The 27053-nt window shown below is 32.3% G+C and overlaps 1 protein-coding gene across 6 annotated transcripts in view; it reads right to left on the bottom strand.

The window, feature by feature from the left end:
- LOC143249292 (glutaminase kidney isoform, mitochondrial-like) overlaps positions 1-13665 on the bottom strand; it is a 62573-nt gene extending 48908 nt beyond the window's left edge. The window contains exons 1-5 of one of the 6 annotated variants that reach the window (XM_076498865.1): positions 13050-13188; positions 6742-6794; positions 3897-3993; positions 2487-2623; positions 1000-1129 (exon numbers count right to left, since the gene is read on the bottom strand). In XM_076498865.1, the coding sequence (XP_076354980.1) occupies positions 1000-1129; positions 2487-2623; positions 3897-3944 (315 nt within the window). In that variant the 5' untranslated portion in view covers positions 3945-3993; positions 6742-6794; positions 13050-13188. Of the gene's footprint in view, positions 1-999; positions 1130-2486; positions 2624-3896; positions 3994-6741; positions 6795-11334; positions 11693-12762; positions 12780-13049 lie in introns of those variants that run through there. The other 5 variants (XM_076498868.1, XM_076498867.1, XM_076498866.1 and 2 more) reach the window with 5 other exon arrangements.
- Positions 13666-27053: the final 13388 nt, after the last annotated feature.

Below are 27053 nucleotides of genomic sequence, written 5' to 3'. Positions count from 1 at the left end.
TGAGTTGGGTTCATACTGCTACAAACTTTTTCACTACTGATGACATTTGTTTGGCCATCTTCAAGGAGAAATCTACATCTACTAGCAAAACTCTTGCTTCTTATTTAGTAGGGAGTATTTCATGCCAGTAATAAGTTCTTGTATATATAAATCTTAAAACATATAAATCACTTCAAAATAGTCATAAACTAATGTTCAATCTCTCTTTTACATAAAAATATATCACACTTGGAAGAAATGACAACAGTTTTCTTAAGTAAATTTAAATTTATCTATGAAAAAAATCATTTCAGATGTACCAAGTTCATATTTAAAAATTTACAAAATATTTGTGATTTTTAATGCAAGTACTTAAGTTTTACAAAGACATTAGAAACATTAAAGATATATAATTAAGCTTCTGTGAAGTCTGAAAAAGAGGCAAAAGCTTCAAGTTTTTAATCCTTATTGACATGAAACATGTTTTCTACAACATTCTTTTTAAATCTAGAAAAATTATTATCAATGGACTCTTTCAGAAACAGACACAAAATTTCTTAAATAATTTGCACATATTAATTTCGGCACTCACTACCCAGCAGTTACTTACAGTAAGTATTATCCCCTATTACCATAACAGGTGAGCAATTTAATTCCTCTTAAACAAAGGTTTTGAAAGCATCACTACATTTCGTGTCTCTTGCTTGATAAATTGATCAGTTCATCACTCAGCTTGAAATATCTTTTGTACTAGAGGTATTTGATGGGTGTCACTAGTTGTGAAATAAGTTTAGCTCATTTAGGTTTATTAACATTGCAGTAATTTAGACACCTCACACAGCCACCACTTTATAACCAAATCTATATATTTTAAGTACACAACACTGCCTTTACATTTGATAAACTTTCTGTATTAAAATACAAAATACCATCCTAAAAATGTTTTGTATGTTATGTAAGGTCCCCATAATTTGAAATATACAAGACTATACACAACAGAAAGGCACAAACATACAATACCTTGCCTCTAGTGTTGACTTTGCACTTCCAATAGAAGTCTTCAATGTTTTTAACAAAATCCTGGAAGTCAGGAATTACAAAATGGTGGCGGAATGCTCGGCTAATAAGAACAATGTTCTCCCGTACAACACTGTAGGAAAATAACATTAAAAAAACGTAAAATGTGTACAAACCTATTAACCATGCATCAGTTTTCTGGCATATTCACAGACCTCAAATATTTTACAAATATTAGCACAACAGATGGAAACACCTACAAGTTTGTTGTTCTCAGTTGCTTCAGTATTCAGCTAGTTTGTATTAAATTATTACTAGTTTGTATTAAATTATTAAACTTAAGTTTAGGTGGGAAAAAAGAAACAAGTTGTAATATTCAATGTTCATTTATTGATTAATAGAGGAAAGGTTTTAAGTGTTAGTATTTTTGTTTCCAAAATATTAGTTTATTATTATTTAATTATTTTTAAATTAAATGTTTTATGATGAGGTCAGCTTGGACCATGATAGAGTGACTATGGAAACTTTTTACAGAAGAAGAAAGCAGATTTAAAATACATGAAAACCAGCATTAATGTTCCTAACTACGTGAAATATTTAATAAAAACATTGAGTACAGTCTAGTGTGTTTTGTTAATTGCATGACTAGCTTAACAAGCAAGTTTTTGGGCAACATCAATAAAGAATATTGAGTTTTTTTTTCATTAGTCATTTTTTTATTATGACACATACATTATTATTATTAACATTTTTTTAGAATTGAAGTTTCTCTGTCACATATTGTCTGTGCTGGTACACAATTTTAAGTTTTACCTATTTTCTTTTCTTTCTAGATTTAAACAGTTCTCAGTACCCATGTTTACATATATTGCAACTGCATATCTGTATTAATGTGTATTGAGATTTCACTTCTAGAATAAAAAATAATTTTACTTCTTCGATACTGCCTTCATAAATTTTGTAAATTTATTTTATAACTTCTATGATAATCATGATATTATGAGTTCAATCAGCTCAAATGTAATATGAACTGGAAGTAGGGTTTAATTATGATAAAGTCATTGGACTGATGTACATTTTTTTGCAACATTAACAAATATTATACTCAATTTTAGAAAACATATCATACTTAAGATAGGGGTAAAAATAACTTATTATTAAAGCATAGCTAAAATATTTCCATTTAGTAATTCAATATTTGGGTTATATTTCTTGAGTCATCCTTATTAATTGATTTAGTCTTAAAAAGAGTGACACAAGTTACATCACAGATAAACAAACAAATTCAAATAACTCCTTTTTCATACTTTTATTTTGCTGTTTACCAGTGTGACAGATAATTGGTGAAACAGGCAAGAGAGCTTTAAGGCAAGTCAGAAATGGAAACTTTCCATCATAAAAAAAAATTAAACATTTTGTTGATATAACTTTGTAATACACACACACACAACTAATTTCAATCACTAATTTATTCAGAAAACTATACATACCTTTTAAATGTAGACTTATCCAAACACAGAGCCTCTGGTGAACCAACATCAGGAAACTGTTTGTGAGTGGCTCGTAGTTTGGTCATCATTTCCTTCAAACGAGGATCACCCTTTCTCAATCCAGTGGCAGATAAAGCCTATAAGCAATGAATACATATTTAACACTTCAGGCACAACACTGAAAACATTTCTTATTCTTTATTCCCAAAATTTTTGTGTCTCTATGTTGTTGAGTCAAACATCTTTCATAAATCAAACTTCCATGGGAATTTCTGTTAGCTTCCATACTCATTAATCAGTTTGAATTAATATATATTCCAAAGTAAACAATCATCTGTGCAAGTCCCTCAAAAATGCATATGTAGAGCCCTTTTAGTACAGAATGTTATCGTGGCCTGCAGGCAAAACTACTCATAAGTTACCATCACTTATATAAAAAAATATCCTAGCTTCTTGTTTTTGACTAAGTGTCTAAAACTGTAATAGATACATGTGCGTAATTGTATCATACTGTTATGTCAACATCATATAAGATTTAAAATTTGACTTCAGAATAATTTTGTGTTAAAATAACTTGTTAAAAAAATTCCAATCAAGCACTACAGAGAATTTATCAAACATAAAGACAACATTCATTTGTATCACTTTAAAAACTCAAAACCTCTTGAAATTGTAAACAATTAGTCAAAGGGATTAGAATTTAACTATGCATTAAGCAAATAATTTATTACTCTGATCTTCAAATCAACAAATATCTCACAGTAAAGATGTATTATCTTTATATATTAAAACATGTACTTTATATGCTTTTTTAAGACAAATATTTAAGGAAATGTAATTAAGGAATATTAACTTCTCCAACTTTTACTTCTAAAATTTGAATTTTTATTATTTTATGTTTTTGAAATCAATCAACAGATGACAATACATTGTACCTTAAATAACTGTGTTATGAAAATACATACTAATTAAAATCATTTTTAATACAATAAAATATTGTTGGAATTTACATAGAAATGATAAAAGCTAAAGTAATACAATGCAGAAATTTGCTTAACAATTGAACACAAAGAACAAATACAAATTGGATATGCCTGTTTTAAAACACCAATGTACACTTTTGCAAAACACTCTAAAATATAGAATGATTTCAAGTTGTAAAGATTTTAAATGTTGAAAGAAACTCACCAGTTGTCAGCCAGACACAATGCATGTTTATGAACAAAGTCAGATGTTAAAGTATTATGAAATTTAGTGCAATAATATAAAAAAAAAGAACTAAAATGTAGCAGAGTTCACATCATTGCTATGTTGCTAAGTGATAAATTTGCAGAATACTTCTTCAAACTTTTAAAGGTTATTAGGAAACTCAATAAACTTATACATATAAACTAGGTGAACCATTCTTACAGCCAAAAATCTTCCCACAGGAACCTTCTCATTGATGTCCTGAAACATTTCAAACAGAACATCTTCAACATTCTTCTGCCCATCTTCAGTACTCTCACTGTAAAAGATGAGTTGATCATTCAATTTATATAGTCTACTTCTCAGTTACAGATAACAAAAATAAAACAATCACAACACTGATTAATCTAGACAAAATTCTACATTTGCTAAGTTATTTTCATCTATTTTGGGCATTCTCAAACTTTTTCAGCCTGAAACTTCATTGATAACTACGAACATTCAAATCCTCCACAAACACACACACATTGGTCAACAACAATAAACAGAACAAGGTCTTTTTTCTAAACAAAAACTTAAAAGGTAGTTTAGTAGCACACATATTTGATTTGGAAACATTACATAATCTTAAAACATCAAATCTCAAACAAGTAAAATACTAAAAAGAAAGACTGGACATGATTAGCTTCACAAATGAAAAACTATTAACTTAGAAAGCATATTCACTGAATTCCTGATTAATTATACCTATAAGATATTAGTTTCATTCCATTAATATACAGTGCCCTGAATGTCAAAGTGAAGAAATTCAACCAAGCACGGGTAAATAGTGGGAGTAACTAAGACTCTCTCAAGGCAGCCATATGCCTCATCATCTAATTACTGATGCACATGAATGGATTAATTACCTTCCCACTCTCCATATCTATTACCTTGCAAAACCACAGCCAAAAAACAGGCTTGGAGAAATCAGTTGTAACTATATAATATTAGTGACAATTATAAACTTCAAATTTCACACACTGATAAAAAGGCATCAAAATCACTTGGATGAAACAGATTCCTTATATTAAATATACAAGTTACGAACTAATGGCTAACCAATAAAATTCAGAATTTACATTTAGTATTTTAAGACAAACTCATAGTCAACAGGTTAATTCCAATACTATTGTAACTAGAGTTTTAGTTAATCTGGTTGTAGAGTGTGAAGATAAACCATACCATATAACAAATATACAGAGTGATAGAAAGTAGCTTCACTTGAGAGCAGATATGGTTTTATTTCACTTAAGAGTAACATAAGAAGGCCACATGTGTGTATACTACTTATTCAATTCTAACTATAATACAGTTAAATATGTTATGTTAAACCAACTCTGGAGGCTCACATTACAATTCATGTCCTTGCATTCAGTAATACTCTATCTGATAACAATGCATATTAACAATAGCCTTGGAATTCTGTTTCCTTTGCAAAAGTCTCTGTCATAAGGGTTATTGTATCTAAAACACACTGCTCCTCCCTACAAACTTTTCATAAACCATGTAATGTATGAGAAAGTCAGTTTCCCAAAACCCATTTCAACAGTTAGATATTGCACAAAACTCCAAAGTGCTACATCAGGTGACTTAACTGGCATGTCTTCATATATAATAGTATGAACATCCATTTCATTTTACAGCTGCTTGAAGTATGCACTGGTTGAATGGCTAGTATAACTGGAAGCATTGTTTTGGTGAACCCACAGCTTGTTGAACTCATTCCCAGACAATAACCTTTCAGGCCCGGCATGGCCAGGCGGCTTAAGACATTCTACTTGTAACCTGAGAGTTGCAGGTTTGAATCCCCATCTTACTCTTACCTTAGTCATAATGCAGTTCAAGACAGGATATGTTACCCTAGAAATTCTACATACAAACAACTATATAGGTCATTATAGGAATTTTGTTACAGTTATGAAAAGGATAAAACCAGGATATTTGAATATCATAGAATACCAGTGCGACACAAATACACAAAAAACAGTGAAAATGTGTGATATTCAGTATTTGTACACAATAAAAATCTATTGTTTTCAGGGAACCACAATGATGAGACATAAATACTGGCCTAGTAAAATTATGAGTTGTGCATATTCACATCTGTTTACAGCTAAAAATTTAGAATGTGTACCAGTTTATAGCACTAAGGAAAAACTAATATTTCCTCACATAATTAAACTAAAACAAACTAAAATTACAATCATTTAACTGAGTTAATTGCTATATGTTCATATTGACTGTCACAGAACAACATAACAGTTTATACAGTTTATGCCTATAACAAGTATTAACAATGTTAGTGCTCCTAGTATACAAATAATATAGCATGTTTAGCAGCTTGAACCTCAGACCTTCTGATGTGCAACCTGGTATACTTGATTAAACCCAGCCTTCAATGCTTAACAATCTATGACCTGAGAAGCTGCAGATAAAGCAGAAGAAGACCAGTAAGAGTTAGTTATTATATTATTTCATTATCTATATAATTATAATACATGAGATAAGCAAAACAGAATCACATTTATTATAGATATAACTGTCTTGATGAAAGACTACATACATAATCATTACAAAACCATACCAATAACATCCATATAACAATCTATAATATCCCATACTAGTTTAAAAAACATTAACTGCAAACATCCCATAATAATCTATCTATGACGTTCCATAATAGTTTTAAAAGTCTGTAATATCCCAATAAAAATTTTTAAAAACTGTAACATCTCATAATAGTTTTAAGCCTATAACATCACATAATAATTTTATAAAACTTTTAACAACCCATACAAATTTTAAAAGAACTTTAACATTTCATAATACTTAAAAAAACAATTTAATATCCCATAATAGTTAAAAACATACTGTCGTTGCTAAGGTACTATAGAGTTCCGAATAATCGTACATGTACGATTATTTATTTTCAACCATTTTACCACCATGTATGATAGTTATTCGAGGCTTTATGATTATTAAATTTTGACCGACACAGCAGGGAAAATATGCTGATATCGCTTACTTGAGAGAAATCGCTCACATCAGTCATTTACAGTCAAGCAAAGCCACATCGAGCTGTTTGTTGAGTTCACCAAGGGGAATCGAAAAAAAAAAGGAAATTGGCTTTTATATACCTACTTACTCATGTAGGATATTGTGAATGTAATGTTATGTATTATAATTTATCTCGAACGTATCTCCGATTTATTATGTTATGTACACTACATATTACAATTTCAATTAGCCAGAAATTTTAATTTTAATTTAAAAGTTAACCAAATGTCGATATGTATCAAATTCATGATATCTGCCAACAAGATTGAAACACATATTCTTTCTTAACACAAATATATTTTACTGTATAAATAACAATACAATCTATAATAACAGTTATTACAAATAATGACTTATATACAAATGTTTTACAAAGTTACAAACCATATTAAGTCTTCTATGCAGTCTGGAACTGAATATTTGATTGACGGTTCATGATGAACGAATTAATTTATATTAATATCGGTACAGTTCACTTAACGGGTTAGCTCTCTCGCTTCTCACAAGAAAGTTGTTCATATATGAAGATATGTGATGTCCTCTTATAAGTATTAACATCCATCAGATGTTAATTCACTGATGTTAAACAGTTTGTAATGCTCAAAATCTATAAATGTTCCTGGTCAAGTATCTACACTTTCCTGATGAATAAGCGTTAATCACAATTATAACTTCTGAGGCTTATAGTATACCAACTGTAGCAAACAAACAATATTAAACTGTTTCTCTGCATGGTGTAAATTACCTTTTATAAGCTTAAGAGAAGATTTTCTAGTAACTTCAGCTAAGGCAACAATACTGTGTAACGGATTTACAGTTACATAATTTATTTTAATACCTGCGTTTGTTTCAGTTTGATGCATGTGACATATATTGTTGGATGAGTATTTTGCAAGTCCCATCTGTTCTCCAAATTTGTAGAAGATTCTCGAGAGTAAGAATCAACAATATATATGTTTTATGAAAATAAATAGTGTATCTTCGAATACTGTTGAATGTTCAAGAATTTCACCTGATTGGTATAAAAGCTAGCTGAGACACTGTAACAGAATATTGTTTTGTCACTACAGTCAGTAGTGATAAATGCTCATTAATCGGAAAAATACTGAACTTGACCAGGAACATTTAAAAGTTTCGAACATTACAACCCGTTTAACTTCAGTGAATTAACTTCGAACGTTAGTTAAATATCTTCATCTGTAGAAAGTCAGCTTGTACTTGGTGTGAGACCAGCCAAGAAAAGACAGATAACTAGCTTAAGAAAGTGTACAAAATATCATCTCGGAATTAATTTGCTCGTTGTGGACCTGGACCATCGATAAAATATTCAGTTCTTGACCAGAAAAAAAGACTCAATGCAGTTTGTAAAACTTGTATATAAACTAATATTTGTAATAACTATTTGTAATAACCATTATTATAAATTGTGTTGTTGTTTGTATATTAAAATATATTTTAATAAATAATATTTATAAAAAATAAAATTGTGTGTATCAATTTTGTTGGTAAATTTTGTAAATTTGATACAAATATAATTACTATTAACTTCTAAATTAAAACAAAAAGTTCCAGTTATCTGAAATTGTAATACATAAGTGATGAGACTTGTCCGAAATAAATTACAATACGTAACAACTGGTATTTTACATTCACATCGTACATTGTTGATTCTTACGCTTGAGTATGTTATACAAGTTTAAAGATTAGACAGGTCTTTCACAAAATATATTTAACACTATAATTTACATGCAATTCTACATATATATTAAAGTGAAACAAACAGATATTAAAAAAAAAGAACAATAGTGAATCTGTTACACCTTACTCCTTAGAAAATTAAAAACTGATGTTAGATATAACACTGTGAAGGAATTATACAACTTCAATAATCATAACAGTATGTAATACAATTGATACAAACAACCTATCATAAATATCACATAACACGTGAAAATGCTTACACACAATTGTTATATTTTTGGAAAAGACCCAAAACAATAAACAGTCACACGACTGAAGGATTCTATCAAAGTTGGGATAGGTTTGAAAGAAGCAACAGGAATTTTCCTGTATGGTTTTCTGACCAATTAACATGTTTTACAGAATTGAGAAACATCTTGTATTATTTTTTGGCCAAATGAAATTTCTCATAATTTTATCACACTGTTGTAACATATAAGTGACCTTCCATGTCGAGTTCATAGGACACTTTTCATATATCAGAACGATATGCTTGTGGAACAAAGATCTGATAAACTACAGACCAATCCTCTGAAGCTGGTACACCTGGTGGTCTCCATTTCCTCATAAGCACACCATTTTTGACAAAGTAACAATTTGGAACTTTATCCAGTTCATTCTTTGGGAGTGCACATTTAAAAAGTGAAGAGATCTGCAGATCTTTTTCTTGTTCAATGATCAGTTTACTTCTAGCAAATGAACTGCACCAGTTGAATCAGATCCCTCATTTCCATAACTGTCACTCACCAAAGTATTGTCAGGGGGAAAATTATTCACAAAATTCCCATTGGATCCAAAAAAACATCTGAGACAAATTCATAATGTCCTTTGAACACGTGTCTATCATTTGTTTTTGACTTAATTTCTTAGCTTGAGCTCGATTCACAGCACACGAGGGAAACACGTCTGGACTCTCCTTAACATCATCTGTAAAAGAAATAGTGATAGACTTGCTAACCATGTAGGGTCGGCAACAGCTTTTCCTACAACCAAATTGCTTACCAACAATGATACACCTTTAACTGGCAGACTAAGTATTACTCCAACCACAACTTTTCCCAACACTAGGTGTGATGCAAAATAAATGTTGTGAAGAGGAACAATAAAGTCACCCTCAATATCCTAAGACAACTAGGCGTGATGCGAAATAAATGTTGTGAAGAGGAACAATAGTTACCCTCTATATCCTGAGCAATAACAGACTCATCAGTGACAGAACTAGAATCTAAAGGCAATACACCTTCTGACAAGTATCCCCACTATCAGGTAGAATACGTATAAGTATCGGATTAGAAGTGTCATTTGTCAGAGACAATCAACAGACACAAAAGGCTAACTCCTTCCCTATCTACATCAGCCCTTCTATCAGTGACTAAATTAAAAGCATCAAGTATCTGGTGAAACTACGTCCATGTGTGGACACTAACATACTGGGTGTTGCCACCTTTTCTTTTCAAACGCCAACAATCGGACATGACATGACCGTTTTTTTACAAAAATGGCAAACAGGCCTTGATTATTTCGATGAAGTTTTATCCTGTCTGTAGTAAGATTTCGAACTAGAAAAATCCCGAACATTACTGGATCGAATAGATACAGGTTTTTTGTCAAAAGCATAGAAATTTCTTTTTTCATGAAAAATTGTTTTATGTGTTAAAGTGTAGTCATGGGTAAAAGCAGTTGCTTCCTGTAATGTTTCAACTTTGTTTTCATGCAAGTAAGTTTTGAGATTGTGTAACGGATTTACTGTTGTGTATTTATTGTAATATCTACGTTTGTTTCATTTTTAATGCATGTCACTTATATTGATAAATGTGTGTTGTTAAAGTCTCGCTTGCTTTATAATTTGTAGAAAATTCAAATTTATGATATTTGCTTACAAGATTGTACAATTTTGTTTCTTGATACAAATATATATATTAATATATAAACTACAATACAATTTATTATAACGGATATTACAAATGATAATTCATATACAAAAGTTTTATAAACTTACAAACAATATTAAATATTGACACATTTAACACTAAGTGACATACATATCTGAATATATGTTAAACTGAAAGAAACATAGATATTGAAGTAAATATACATCAGTGAATCAGTTACAGCAGTAATTCTTTGAACCCGTTTTTCAAACATCGATATGAAACATAAATATTCATAATGTCTGAACTTATTCTCCAGCGAAACGAAATTCCTAGTTAATAACGCATTTGTCCCCCCGTAGGTCAACCATAAGCATTCGTGCTAAAATCGTTATAATGCTAAAATATGGAGTTCTGTTCCACGCATTAGACAAAACGCAAACAACCCATTGAATAGTATTGTGCTAAAACAATCATGGTATACTTATTTATTTTAAGCATTTAGCTTACTGAGGATTTTAATAATGTGAAAGCTATGTTTTTGTGGTCCACTGATTACAAGCAGTAACAGTACTTGGAAGGAGTTTTAGTCTAATATACGTTTGCAACACAAAATTAATTTTTTTCATTTCAATGTTTTATAAACGAAACAAATAGATATTTTCTTTTGCAAAAACTTCTACTAATACTCATTACGAATAAACATACTCCAAATATCAAAATATACTCACAATTTAGATAAAAATACATGTCAGACTGAACAAATTAAAACAAAATTACCTAAATTGTCCAACAAGATATTATTTTTAAGTTAGTTTTCTTTATTCATTATATTGTGGGATTCATTATAGAGAACAATGTGTTTTAAGAAAATATTTAAATATTAAATTAAATGGTTGTCTTGTAACAGTTTAAATTCACTGTGCTAACTGCGCAATATTTAAACTCACATGTTACCGTTTTGGTGATCAATTTCTTCTGGTGGGTTGAACATACGAACACGATTCACCATGTATCGCTGAACGACGTATATTGGCGTCAACACGCTGCTACTAAAAAATCCGCGAAAGAATATGGGGATAGTTCTAACAGCTTGACGGCTTACGATAAAATTTGAATATACGACAAATGACATCGGTGTATTGCAAACTGTAAGGCCATCTTGTAGTAACCTGTGATGTGGCCAATAAAGTGTTTTTAAACATTTTCCATGAACTACGCGAAAAGTTATATTACTAATGGCAGCCATCGCAAGATGCTAAATTTCAACGCATCAAGTATCCTGTACACAAACTAAAAAAAATACGACGCACAAACACTACTGCATCAAAAAGGTTGTAGCTATAAACACACTACCTTAAATAACGTTTACACGTCACAATGTCAACCACACTATTAAATCTATTTTTAGAATACAACAGAAACTTTGAATCATAAAACTTGGTTCAAAAGCACACACATTTACAAACGCAGGATCTTCGTTTGTAATATCGGTAATTTTCTCATGATTCAAAATTTGACTTCCATGAAAGCACTTATTAAAAAAAAAAGCCTGATATTAAACGGATTCGTTTTATCACGACTTCGCTGTTTAAGATCAGTTGCGATATAGTTCAAAATAAAATTTGTAAAAGGAGAAATCCAAGTTCATCGACCTTCACAAATCGAAATAAACCAAAATAACAACCCAGACAACGTGAATCCAAGTTCATGTCTTAATTCATCTTTCAAACGAAACTGACAACTGCATTTGGTTTATAAAAACGACAAAAGTGACGATTACGTCTTATAATTTTATATAGTACTTAAGTATACTACTCATAAGGTTTTAGTAGTGGACCTATTATATTCTTAAAACACTTTAGGCTTTATTTACTACTTACGTTAAAACTAAAGATTGGTTTCAAGACTGTTTAATACTATTTAAACTATACTGTGTTCGCCAAATACTTTTCTTCAGCTGGTTAAGCATGATTATAATTAATCATACTGTCATAATTGTGTTTTTTCTTATGTCAAAGATACATCGGCTATTTGCTGTGCTACCTAGGGGAATCGAGCCCTTAATTTTAGCGTTGTAAATTCGTAGAGTTACCGCTGTTCCAGCGGGGGTCATATACTGTCATAAGACAATATTTGCATTGTTATTTAGCACTACATTTTTTATTCAGGCTGTTTTTGTATTTTTTTTTTTCATAACAGTAATTCAACCATATTGTGATCGTCATATTCACTCTTTTTTAAAATAAATAAATAAAAAATATTGGAGTGAATAATGGATGAAGAGTTAAAATTATAACACGCTTAAAACTAATATATTATGACAAAAATAATTAAAATCATGTTTAGTCATCTTAGAAAAGACGTTCACACCATACCAATTATCGTAACGTTTCTTTTGTACAGTCACGCTACAGGCCTACTACCGCAGTACTGAAGAACCTAAATCACTTTTCACTCACTTCAGCGTAAAACAAAGAGGCAACGTTAGTGTACGTTACTGATGAATCGGTATGGGAGTTGCGTAAGATGTAGAATAACGACATTAACATCACATTATTATTAGCTTTACATTCCAACAACGCTATTTAGGTTTACTGTTAATTATGTTATGTGTTAAATTTACTTAAGTATATATAATTAAGTAGGATAAGTGTGAACTTACCTCAAAACTTGTTCTTTATTATTAGCGTTTGCTTTTGTCTTATTTTCTTCATCCTGATTATCATTTTCTTCTTTGTGATTTTTCACAGATTTTGCTCGAATAAATTCTTCCACTGGCATGAAAACCCGATCAGCGTTTGATGAGTTTATTGCTGATGTTGTATGAAACCTCCTTGAAATTGATGTGGTTTTTCTTACGATAGGTCGTATACTTCCAATAAAACAATAAAGGTTAAACAATTTATTTGATGAATACTTGCCTGTATTATTAAAAATATGGTCCAAAATAAATGGTTTTGGGGTATGTCGGCCGAAGAATCTCCATGACGATACTAAATGCGCCGAAGATGGCAGGCGTCGGCTGATGATAACCATTTAGGCTACTTTAGTTGTTACATTCCATTGTCCTACTTTTATTGATAGATAATCAATTTGGCAAGAAATTATTAATTACAACAAGCTTACAATAACCTATAAGTTATTTACTTTTTCTGAGGTTAAAATAGCAGCGCGTTTGAATACTATTCAATCTGCAAGAATACAACATGCAAATAAGCCTTGTCTACCTGAACCTCAACGAAACACCGGTAACTAAGCAGCCACTGCGTCACAGCCTGTGGTAATATGTAGGATTTTAGAGCCATCTATATTCTCTGCAGGATTTGGAATGATGCTTCCCTCTAGTAGCAGAAAATTAAATACTTTGTTTAAAATTAAAACGATTGTTTTATAAAACTTACTTTATTAACAATTATTTCACTCTGTAAGTGTTTTTATTACTTTATGGATTTTATTTGGTGGAACAAAAATAAAGAATATTAGAAACATAAGTACATTCCTGATATTACTTTTATTAGGAAAACACTTTGGTTCAAGAATTCAATTTAAAATAAAGAGACATTGTATTAAATTGGTTTCTTGAACCTACGCGTTTTCATAGCATCATGAATTATTATAGAAATATTAGAAGAAAAAAAAAGAGTTAAATAATGTGTGTATGTGCATGGAATGTACAGTTATCCAAAGTGAAGGTGTTTGGTAGAGGTTAACTAGTGGAGATGTAGAGTAGTCTAAAGATGGTATGATGTCTGGAATGTACAGTTATCCAGAGTGAAGGTGTTTGGTAGAGGTTAACTAGTAGAGATGTAGAGTAGTCTAAAGATGGTATGATGTCTGGAATGTACAGTTATCCAGAGTGAAGGTGTTTGGTAGAGGTTAACTAGTAGAGATGTAGAGTAGTCTGAAGATGGTATGATGTCTGGAATGTACAGTTATCCAGAGTGAAGGTGTTTGGTAGAGGTTAACTAGTGGAGATGTAGAGTAGTCTAAAGATGGTATGATGTCTGGAATGTACAGTTATCCAGAGTGAAGGTGTTTGGTAGAGGTTAACTAGTGGAGATGTAGAGTAGTCTAAAGATGGTATGATGTCTGGAATGTACAGTTATCCAGAGTGAAGGTGTTTGGTAGAGGTTAACTAGTAGAGATGTAGAGTAGTCTAAAGATGGTATGATGTCTGGAATGTACAGTTATTCAGTGGGTGAAATAGTTTAGAAGTAGAATAACCTAGTAGGTTATGATGTTTCAAATGTTATCTTGTGCATTTGGTCCCATACTTTATCAGTGTAAGACTCTAAAACACATTTTGCATCAAAACATAGGCTTATCACAATCATCCAGTTAATCTATAAATATTGAGTAACTTAATAATACTGTATATCTTGAGTACTTGTTTAGATCCATCTACCACTTTCCTGAAGTCACTTCCCCAGGAGCTGCAGCCCATAGTTTATAAACCCATGACATGGTACATGGTGGTGTTTAGAACATAAAGTTAACTGGTAAATAATTTATAATTTAAGTTTTTGAAAGTAGCAAAATAGATTATAGCTTTTGGAACAAAAACATAGTCATTAGACAAATTTAAGTGGTTTGTAAATTGAATTAATAATGATAGGATTTGAGATACAAGGTTGCCTGCAGACAGTGAAGTTGTAAAATAAAACTATTGAAATAAGGATGGTAAGTGAAATGTAAAGCAGCCAGTATGTCACATAACAAAACATTAGAGGGCAATAAAGTACCTTTCAGTCCATCTAGGCCATCCTATCCACTAACTTAAACACACACACAAAAAAGCCAACTCTTATCATTCAAATATTTATCAAGCTCCAGTTAAACTCCCTTAAATTAGCTATATCTACCATATTTTAACACAATCCACTTCAAAGGCCAACCACCCTGTTAGAAGAATAAAGCTGTCTTAGCTGAAGATGACCCATACCCTGACAAAATTTATATTTGTGCCCCTTAGTATTATCATTCTCCATAGTAAATATGAAAAAATATAAAGCATCAACACTATCAATCCTTTAATAATTTAAAACACCTCAACCAGATCCCCTCTACTTTTTTCATAAAAAAACAAGTTCAGATATCTTAACCTATCCTTGTATAACAACCTTTCAGTCCCAGGTGTCATCCTTGTAGCCTTCCTTTGAACAACAATTCAATGTTTTTTCTTAAGTAAACAGCCCAAGACTGAACACAGTACTCTAAATCTGGCATTAACAATGACCTATACAATAACATTATAATCTCTGTAGACTTGTATTCAATATTTACCTAGATATAATCTAAAGTTCTTTTTGCTCTGCCACTAGCAACAACACACTGCTTAGATGACTTAAGTGACTGATCAACAACAACACTGAGATATTTTTTGCCACGACACTGTTAAAGGTATAATTTCAATTATAAGTATAATTTAGATGGTTATTATAACCCATATGCATTATCTTGCATTTAGTGTTATTAAACTTATCTACAATTTATTTGCCCAACTCACTAAATTATCTAAATCCTTTTATAAAGCAGCAGCATCCTCTTCACAGCTATAGAAAGCCAGAACCTTATTATCATTTTCAAATTTAAGTAATTTGTTGACCATTCCTTCATCTGTGTCCTTGATGTAAATCAAAAAGAGCAAAAGTCCTAAGATGAACTCATAGGTACACCACTTGTGAAATTATTCCAGTTTGACTGAACTCCATTTATAACAACCCTCTGCTTTCTTCCATCTGCCATTCTGCTGTCCAGTTTGCTAATTTATCCCCAAACCATACAGAGATAACTTTTTACAAGCCTTTTATGTGACATCTTGCCAACTGCTTTCTGAAAATTCAGATGCACCAAATCTACACTATTATCTTCACCTACATAAGCAGTAAACTTTTTAAAGAGTACTGAAAGACTGTAAGGTAAGATTATTTAGTTAGTGTGACCATGTTGTCTATCCACTAAAATTCTAAACTTTTGTTAAATAAATTTGCAAAGCATCTTTCATAAGACTTTCCAAAAATTTTTTTCCACAACTGATGTAAGAATAATGGGTCAATAACACTATGTAACACAAATTTTGTTCCTGGATAGTATGTGTTATTTCTTAATTGCTTATGTTGTGAAAGTACAGAAAATGGATATTATTCCCTTTAAGCTTCGCTTTTGTGACCTGGATAATGAAATTAAGAAATTAACCTATTTTCTATGTAAAAACAGGTAAATTTACACATTTTCATTTACATAAGGTCTGAATAAAACAACATATGAATCAAGATTTACATGTATTTATACTAAAGTTATACAAAAATGAACAAGAATGTTTAGAAGTGAGTAGTTTTTCGAGATTTGCGACTGTAATGTAAATCGCTATCACGTATCAGCCCCCAAATATAGCTTCCCATCATATTTTCAATATATGCTCCCAGGTCACAAAAGCAAAGTTTGAAGAGAAAAATAGGTATTTTCCATTTACTTTAGGTATAAGCAATTGGGAAATAACACTTTCTGTCCAGGAACAAGAAAAAGTCAAAATTTTGTTACATAGTGTAATTACTAGGCAATTGTTATCACCAAAGTAGTTTATCTTGAATATTTAAAAAAAATTATTGTTAAAAATTTTCCACATTTGATCAGTCTTGAAAAGCACAGCTTCCCACTTCACAACAGATAATTCTTGTAGCATTCCTTTAAAATCAGTTTTGTTTAAACTTGTAACCAAAGTATCATTATCCCTGGTCTTCATATGCAGCAAAACATTGAACCTAATAGAGCACTGAACACTTGTACTCAGTTGTTCACTAATTTCTACCCTCTCAACCATTTTTGTATTAAAAGTTAGCAATAAATCTGAAATAGCATTGTTTCTAGTAGCTTCCTTGACAGATTGAGAAAAAAAAGATCTTGAACAGTTTCCAAAAATATCCCATTTTTATGGTTTGGTGTTAAAATTTCTCAATCTATATGCCCGAAATTAAAATTACCTATAATTATGACCTCATTAACAGCTGAAATACCATTTATTACACAGCTTAATAATGTCACAGTTTACAACATTGCAATATATAAAAGGGTTTAGAGGGAATACAGAGTTAATGGTTCCATGTGATCACAAACAGTTATAACTGGGTAAAAGAGCTATACATATTGCAGTCATACTTCTGATTATAGTTTGAAACATTAAACTTGAAATTAGTGCAATGTTTACTGAAACATAACAACTCAGAGTTGGTACAAATAGCAGGTAATTTCATCCCAGGAATTAACTTATCATTTGCTATGCAATATTCTGTTGGTGAGTACATTTGCACATCTACTTAGATGTTCATGTAAAAGCTTTATAGCCTATGAAACTATCTGAATTTTTTATGTGCTCATCTCTGTTTTGAGATGCACACTATTTCTAAAAAAATTATTGTTCAACAGCTACTCAGAGAAGCTTATCAATATACGACTTACTTTAGAATCATGCAACCACTGATTTGTTAGTTGCTAAGAATATTTACTTTAGCAAAGAAAGAAGAAATAAAAAGAATACTTTACTCCCATGAAAATATCTGTCATGTTACAGTACTGTAGAAGAAAAATTAAATGTATGTTTTACCACATTTACTGGTATGGATATTGGTGATCAATACACAAACACAAACCTACCAATCACTGGTAAGGACAACAAATCTTGACTATCTCTGAAAAGCAGAGGTGCCAAGTGCATGGCTGCCATTTCTGTAGATCTCAACCAAACTCCAAATGAAATGTATAGTCAAGCTGTGCTTAATAACGCCAGTTATTTACTATTAGGTTACTCTTTATCACTCTAATTACATAGTGTTTACATTTTCCCTGTTATTTCCACCTTTTTTTTTTTTTTCCACCAAACGCCCCATGTTTGGTGCTCCATACCACGAAACAGCTCGGTTAAACACTATGAAATTAGCCTAAATACTAGCTGGTCAAAAGTTTAAGACCATACCAAAAAGAAGTCGTAAACAGGGTAGAAAATGCCCAACAAGAGGTCTCAGTAGTGAGTTGCACGGCCATCATTGCAAATAACTTCAAACATTCTCTTTGGCATGATCGATATAAGTATTTGCAGAAGGCTGACTGTAATGTTATTCCAAGTAGTGAAGATGGTTTCATGAAGATCATGCACTGTTTGGAATTGTCCATTTCTGAAGCCTAATTTAGACTAATTTCATAGTGTTCACATTTTCCCTGTTAAATGCTATAAAAGTTTTTTTTTTTTCCATTTTCTTATTTTCATCTTTCGAAGCTCTACTCAAATAAGTGGTTGAGTCTAACAACGCAACATGCATATTTTTTCTTTATGTTTATTAACCTAAAGATTACGGCCAGCAGTATATTTGACAAGCTCTGATAATAGTTGCATTGGTGGGCATTCAAAAAGTAAAATCATACACAAGTATTAAGATGTGTATAAGCATCATTGGATTTCAAGTTTTGGGAAACAATAAGAGTAAACTTATTTTTTGTTAGCATTTCACAGAAAATATATTCCATAAATTAAAAGCGCTCTGTAGCGTTCATAATAATTTTTCTAGTTCATTAGAACTCACGATTTGTAAATGAGTTATTTTAGTTTACATGTATAAACGTGGAAACACTAAAAGAACGATAAAAGAGCACCCTGAAAAAACATCGTTCAATGGTAAACAGTTCTAAAACGATTTAAATGTTCTGACAGTATTTCCTGCAAGTTTGTTTATTTTGTTGAGTAATGAGATTAATTTGTTGTTTCATTTTGTAAAAACATTTTTTCGGAAGTTTAGGAAAATACTCGAGTTTTCATCAAATATTTTTCTCATTGTTAAGATTTGTTTTGTTTTTGAATTTCGCGCAAAGCTACACAAGGGATATCTGCGCTAGCCGTTTCTAATTTAGCAGTGTAAGACTAGAGGGAAGACAGCTAATAATCACCACCCACCGCCAACTCTTGGGCTACTCTTATACCAACTAATAGTAAGATTGACCCCCACGGATGAAAGGGCGACTTTGTTAAAATTCACTATCACATACGTGAAATAAATATGAAAATGAAGAATTCCTATCCAAAACCTTTTTTCAGTTTCTGGGTTTCCACCGGTGGAACAGTGGGAGGTCTACAGACTTACATTACCAAAGATTAGCGTTCTATTCCCCGCGGTGGATACAGCAGATAACCAAATATGGCTTTGTTCTAAAACGAACAATTTCTGGTCTACTGGTATCAACACATTGTTGAGGAACACTTTGACATTTACTACATCTGTACATAAAGACTACAAGTATGGTAAAAATACAAAGCTTTGTTTTTTTTCAGCTAGAGGTACAAGCGGAGTGAATAATTTGAGAAAACCTCTACCAGATATATTTTATCACTTGATCTTACACCTGTAAAATGTAACAATCAGGAACACCAATAGGTCATACGAAACTGCAATGATTTTTCACTGAAATTCATGCGAAGCTACTCAATGGTTACCTACGAGTATGCTAGCGATCTGTAATTATGAGCTGCTAAATTAGATGAAAGGAGCTAACCAATGGTACTCACCAACAATTATTAGTGTAGCTATTAATAATGCGACCACATCCCTAAAGTTGGGAATGAAATTTTGCGACAAAGGGATGCAAACCATTATGTCTTGGAATTTACAATCTGTCACGCTTATCAACACATATAAAACCCGAAGAAGTCGCATAGGCTAAACATTAGTTTAAATTTAAAATATATATATATTTTTTATATTTATCTTGAGTGTAAATGCCGTTTTTCCTTAACTTTTATCAAACGTACTGCTCTGTTGTAATGGGACATCTTAAGACATTTCTCATAATTCTTTAGATAGATACTTTCCTCGCCCTTGCAACCGCTCCTTTAATTAAACAATCAAATATTGAATTACTCAATCACGAGTCACTTGTAGAAATGATCAACGACCTATTTTGTCTTTATTAAATTTGTCTGAAACATTTAAGATAATATCAAGTCGTAAAGCATACTGAGATACGTACTTTTAACGGGTACTTAACGAGATCGTATAATCTACAATATACTTCATCGCTTATCATTATTACTATTTCTATAACGCTATTAAACACTTTAATAAATAATTTTAGTTTTGCGTTTAGTCACTGGTCTCTCCAAAAAAACACAATCAAATAACATTTTGCGAGATGCTCTTCAAAATTGACATAACTGTTAAGCATCTATAACCGTCCACTAACCATCTGATCAGTCTGTGATAAACTGTCATTGTTGATATCAGTCACCACATTTTGAACCTCCAGTTAGTTATGCAATTGATCCTAATGAATTGTACTCAGTGTGTCACTTATGAATTCCCGCGTTTCCTCGTGCTTCTTTTTTGTTTGAGATTATATTTTTAGTCATTTAAAGTAAACTGAATCAAAATTCATTTAGTACAATGTGTGCAACACCATATTTTTCCTGAATAGGAACATATTTTACTCATATTACAATGAAAAGATTGCTCGTTTGGGTTGTTGCTCATAGAAGTCTGTAACAAAAGAAAAATCACAGTAACCTACTATGAATCTGCGATAGATCTGCTTTATATTTACACCTAGCACAGATCTAAATGTTTGGAGAAAATTAATATAGTCAACTTTTATGTTAGAGCTCAAGTGGGCAGAGCACAGATGGCCAGTTGTGTAGCTTTATGTTAGCAACAAATAAACTTTAAATGCTTAATTCATAAAGCTTCTCTGTGTTTATAATCTTTGAAATTATTAAGCTGCATTCAAAATATTATGCATGTATTAAAAATAATATTTGACTAAGTCCATTTCGGAATTGTAACTTCATTTTATTTCTTGATCTATCTTAGCAAAATTGCAAAAACAATACGGTATAAACTTTTATTTATGACAAAATGTATCTCGGTAATCAAAATGAAGTTTCGTTTCGAAAACAGTAAATTCTTACGTGTATGAATGTTTGACTCTTGAAACTGACTATATTATAATTTTCTTCTTCCAGATCTTAAATTTTCGTTTTATGTGAATGTGTCAGCCTAATACCCAGAATAAACATTATAACCTACATTAGTGGATACATTAAAATAATAAAAGTCGAAAAGTAGACAAACGTTCCATAAATCTAGATTTTAAAAAAACGTTTTTTTTTCTTTTTTACCAAAACTAAAATGCTTGCCCTCATACGAATCATGAAAGTTACTGAACTCACATAATTCAAGGAAAAAAATAATTTTCAAATATGAAATTTTCGTGGCCAAACAAAGTTTAAGTTACTTTCAGCTGAAGACGAAAACAAAAAAGGTGCAGCCAGCTAAAAATTATGGAGTCTAAGAACACACACTTAATATCTTAAATAATATCTTAATATCTTAAAAGAGGTAGAAAGTAGTACATAAGTAATTCCACAGATGGCAGCAGTCTGTCTACAGTGCGGAAATAGAGCGGCAAACAACCGCGAGAAATTACACACGGGGCCAGAAATCCATTTATATTTTGAACTTATCAAAAATAACACCTGTGACTGATAATACTAGCTAAAATGAAATGTATTTTACCTCCTCTTGAAGCGTGGTTTTGTACTTCTCATATGAGTATTAAAAGTATTAATATTAATGGTAAATTTTAAGTATTCTCAGATATGAGTTCACAGACATAGCTTGTCAATCTTTTCTAGTGGCTTCAACAGAATAGATTTACTATCCTTTCAAGTACAACAAATTCTAAGTTGATATCGCTGTCGGTGTTAGATGTACAGGATTCACTTTTGCGAATAGGAAAACAACAAACTTAGTACAAACGTGTTACTTAAGTCGCGAATGAGAGTAGCAGACATTAACAAAAATTCCCACCCTTTTTCATCAGATCTTACTCATCAGTATGACATTTTATTCAAATTCAACTAACTTATAATAACAACCAGTTCAACAGTATACAGTCTAAAGATACATAAGACAACAACTGAAGTAACTGTAGAGTTGTCCATCTACCTAACATTACGGACTGTTGTGGCTGAACCAGGGTCTTGCCAATTCTTTTTGTAACAATAAAAATGCAATGAGATAGTCTAAATGGATTGTGGGTTTTGTCCTGCAACTGTCAGTAGTAAGTGTCTGGCAAGAATTGACGGTTAGGGCGCTGGACTCGCAATTTGAGGGTCGTGGATTCGAATCCCTGTCACTGAAGATGCACTATCAGCCGTGGAGGCGTCATAACGTGCAGTAAATCCCACTATTCGTTAAAGAAGTAGCCGAAGGGTTGGTGGTGCTTAACTGGCTAACTTCTCTCTAGTCTATCACTACTAAATTAGGGATAGCTAGTGCAGACAACCCTCGTGTAAATTTGCGCAAAATCTACAACGAATCAAGTCAACAGTGAGGATATACAACAACACTTTATTTAGTCATTCAGTATTTCAGGATTAGGTTGTGACAAATTCAAAAGTCGGAGAAAAACAGCAATAGCGACCTAACAAAGAGTGTGTGAGAGAGTTTTTTTATTCCAAAATCTATTTAACCACAAATGTTATTTCTCTCATCGCCAGAGAAGAAAACTCAACGTCTTGTCTTGCTCAGCATAGAAACGAACATTAGACTAGTTGCAGGTTTCAACACAGAAGCTCATGAACTGTATAACACCAGTCGGAATGTCCGCCAAAGAGACAAGAAAAGCAAGCATCTTTTGTTTTAAAGGCCTGTTCAATCCGTAGCCACGAACTTTGCTTTTAAGGCTTCTTTTTTACACTTGGAGATAAGTAAGGTAAATCTAAGACACCAGGGGGCTGACCACGATGAATGTTCACTTTCTGTGTTTAAGTGATGCTGGTATGTTAAAAGTAAAGAAGAGAAGACGATCCCACACCCGTCAGCGATAGAGAGAGAGAAGTAACTATAAATACTTGGATCGCTACAGTTGTTTCTGCAACTATCATCATCCCTCAGAGCCCTGAGCCTTGTTAGCGTTGTAAAGATGGCAATTGTCTAGAAGTTCGTTCCAATCACCATCAGAAGTGTATTGAAATGTACTTACAAGAAAAATCAAACAACAAAACACAAACAAATAAAAATAAAATGGTATTCTGTTCCCAGATATTAGCAGGTTAAGGTACACTTTATGGACACCTTCTGTAGGACAGTGGGAACTGCGTATGTATTGTTACGTACCAAGTCTGATTCCCAATATAAAATATAACATCATCTACTTACTCATATTTCTGTGTTTTATTTTCAAAGACGTTACTCTTTATTATGTAATTAAAAAATTTGTAAAACAATTGTGTCAAACGTTAGATTGATATTTAAATATGTCTATCTATGTACTGCTGACACTAGACATCTCAAAAATGTCTTCAAGTTATACCATTCTTCAGTTAAGTGGTCTTCTGTGAAAATTTTCTCTCAAGAAGGCGTGTGATTTGATGAGGCCTAACTATCGTGCCTGCTTATACATATGAGGGTTTGGTTTGTTTTGAATTTCGCACAAAGCTACACGAGAACTATCTGCACTAACCGTCCCTAATTTTGCAGTGTGAGACAAGAGGGAAGGCACCTAGTCAACACCACCAACCGCCAACTCTTGGGTACTCTTTTACCAACGAATAGTGGGATTTACCGTAACATTATAACGCCTACACGGCTGAAAGAGCGAGCATATTTGGTGTAACGAGAATTCGGACCTGTGACCATCGGACAACGAATGATGTGTTTTAACCACCTAACCATGTCGGGCCAGATATAAGGGACGAATTACTTAGTTGCAAGTTAAATCGTATTACTTTGTATAGAGAACTGAAACGTTGACCGTGTTTTTAACTTAAGGCTCTAAATTTCACTGTTGAGTAGCATCTTGAGATCAAAGTTACTAAATGACTTTGATCATTTAAGTCCTAAAGTATTGTTTCAAGTAATGCAGTTAAAATAACATGAAAATCATGACGAAAAAGGAATGTAGTACAAAAATATTGATATACTTTCAGACTATTAATTCTATATGATCGAACATAATCAGTTTCCATAAAAAAGTTACGTGTTAATATGAGAACATTCTTATTTCTCATCCAGTTACCGAAATGAGAGAAAACAGAAAACTAGTACCGTGCAGAGTACCTTAGTCTTTAAGGCCCCCTCGACATTTCTTTCCTTACCACTCTAATTCCCAGCTGTCGCAGTATTTCTCTTGGCCAGGTGGTTAAGACACTGGACTCGTATGCCGAGGGTCGCGGGTTCGAATCCTTGTCACACCAACTATACTCGCCCTTTCAGCCGTCGATGCGTTATAATGTGACCGGCAATCCCACGAGGGTTATCTGCACTAGCCGTCCTTAATTTAGTCGTGTAAGACAAGAGGAGAGGCAGCTAGTTATCACTACCCACTGCCAATAATTGGGCTACTCTTTTACTAACGAATAGTGGGATTGATCGAAACATTATAACGCCCTCACATCTGAAAGAGCGAGCATGTTTGGTGCGACGAGTGTCACTGGGAAAAACTTGAGGTTGGAAAATACTGTATTAAATATTTTTTTCTTCTAAACTGGTTATATTCAGTGTTTGGATTGGAAGATAAGAACTCTGTTCTAATTGTTAAAATTTCAGTCCCAGAAATAAATGTTTTGGAGTTTTACTAACTTACTAAACCTTAATAGAAGAACGTGTGCACAAGTTATAATTATATTAAGTCCCTTTGTGCCAGATATTACCTCCAACAATAACTGGTAAAATAGGTTTTTCTTTCAGTTCTTTTTAATGTTTGTATCATTAAAGTTTTTATTGAAACATAAGTTTGATCGAAATAATGTCTGATCAATGGGACAATTAAATGAGTAAAATATCTTTTGTAAAAGTGTGGGGCCTGGCATGGCCAAGAGTGTTAAGGCGTGCGACTCGTAATCTGAGGGTCGCGGGTTCGCATCCCAGTCGCGCCAAACATGCTCGCTCTTTCAGCCGTGGGGGCGTTATAATGTGACGGTCAATCCCACTATTCGTTTGTAAAAGAGTAGCCCAAGAATTGGCGGTGGGTGGTGATAACTAGCTGCCTTCCATTTAGTCTTACACTGCTAAATTAGGGACGGCTAGCACAGATAGCCCTCGAGTAGCTTTGTGAGAAATTCAAAAAAAAAAAAAAGTGTAAGTTTAAATTACATATGTTTCATTAATTAGTTATAATTCGATCACTGGTTATATTGAATCTTTCATACATGAACAGCTAAGTTGAATAAAAACGAAATATACTTATCCAAAACTTGATAAAAATAATTTTGAATTAAAACAAAATTAGAAAATAGGATAAATATTAACAATGTGAAAACGCTACAAATTCATAGAAAAGTACAAATGATATTTTCACCTAATCTCGTTACACGAAACGTCTTCCAATTTCCACCACCACCACCTGGCACGTAAGCCTATCAAATATCGCGTTCAATAGTTCTGTTTCACATATTTTTACTCTTTCTAAGATTATTGTGTAAACCAAACACGACGTCTTCACGTTTCAGTGCTTTCTTGGATCAAAAACGTATTATCATTTCTTTATTTTTTCTCACAAACGTATTTAAAATTCACGTTTTGTTTACTCATTAATATTTCACTCTAGGCGGAAAAAAGAATTAATGCAAGCATTTCGCATCTTCAAAACAAAGGCCGTATATACGAAATGAAGTAGGCCTGGCATGGCTGGGTGGGTTAAGGCGTTCGACTCGTCCTCTGAGTGTTGCGGATTGAAATCCCCGTTGCACCAAACATTCTCGCCCTTTCAGCCGTGGGGGCGTTATAACATGACTGTCAATCTCACTATTTGTTGATAAAAGAGTAGCACAAGAGTTGGCGGTGGGGGTGATAACTAGCTGCCTTCCCTCTAGTCTTACACTGCCAAATTAGGGATGGCTAGCGCAGATAGCCCTCGTGTAGCTTTGCGCGAAATTCAAAAACAAACAAACGAAATTAAGTTACGCTTGTATTTAACCAATACCACCATGAATGGGATAAGCAACAAATTTGATCAAAAATAAACAGAAAGAAATATCCACTTTACATTTAAAAAAAAAAAAAATTCGTTCACAACTTTTCAACTGTCTCAAATAACATTTATCATATTATTTTACATTGTCAGAGATTTGATTTTATCGGAGAAAGTGCTCCTTCCACAGCTGTCTGAATCGAATAATAGAGAGGTGGCGCCGTCTGTAAGCAAATTATATGAAGGTAACAGTATCCTTCTCTTCCTTTGGAAGAACTGAATCCTACAACTCAAGATCTTATTGGGTTTTAAGTGACAAATCAGAATTGTCTGCTTTATACAGACTGTCCTATCATCATTAAGTCTTGCTAACATTTTGAAATATTTGCTTTTGATCGATTTTGTACGCCAGTTTGAATGGATGTTGGATTACTCACAATTCTGCTTGTGTCTTGTAAACCAGGAGTTTTCAAAATATGGACTGTAGGAAAGCTTCAGAGAGAGATGTATCAAACATATACAATTGTTAAAAAAATAGTAATTCTGAGTGAAATATTAAAAACAAATCTGAAAAACTTAACGAAGAAGTCTAGAAATATTATTGTTTATATATGTTTGCAATGAAAGTAAGGTGCTCAATATCTATAGGTTTATTGGGTTGGATGGAGGGTTTGATTGTTTGTTTTTTGAATTTCGCGCAAAGCTACTCAAGGGC

Source organism: Tachypleus tridentatus, chromosome 4, assembly GCF_004210375.1.
Source record: "Tachypleus tridentatus isolate NWPU-2018 chromosome 4, ASM421037v1, whole genome shotgun sequence".
NCBI classification, from domain to species: domain Eukaryota; kingdom Metazoa; phylum Arthropoda; class Merostomata; order Xiphosura; family Limulidae; genus Tachypleus; species Tachypleus tridentatus.
Note: the sequence above shows the minus strand (reverse complement) of the source record. Positions and strands in the feature narration are given on the sequence as shown.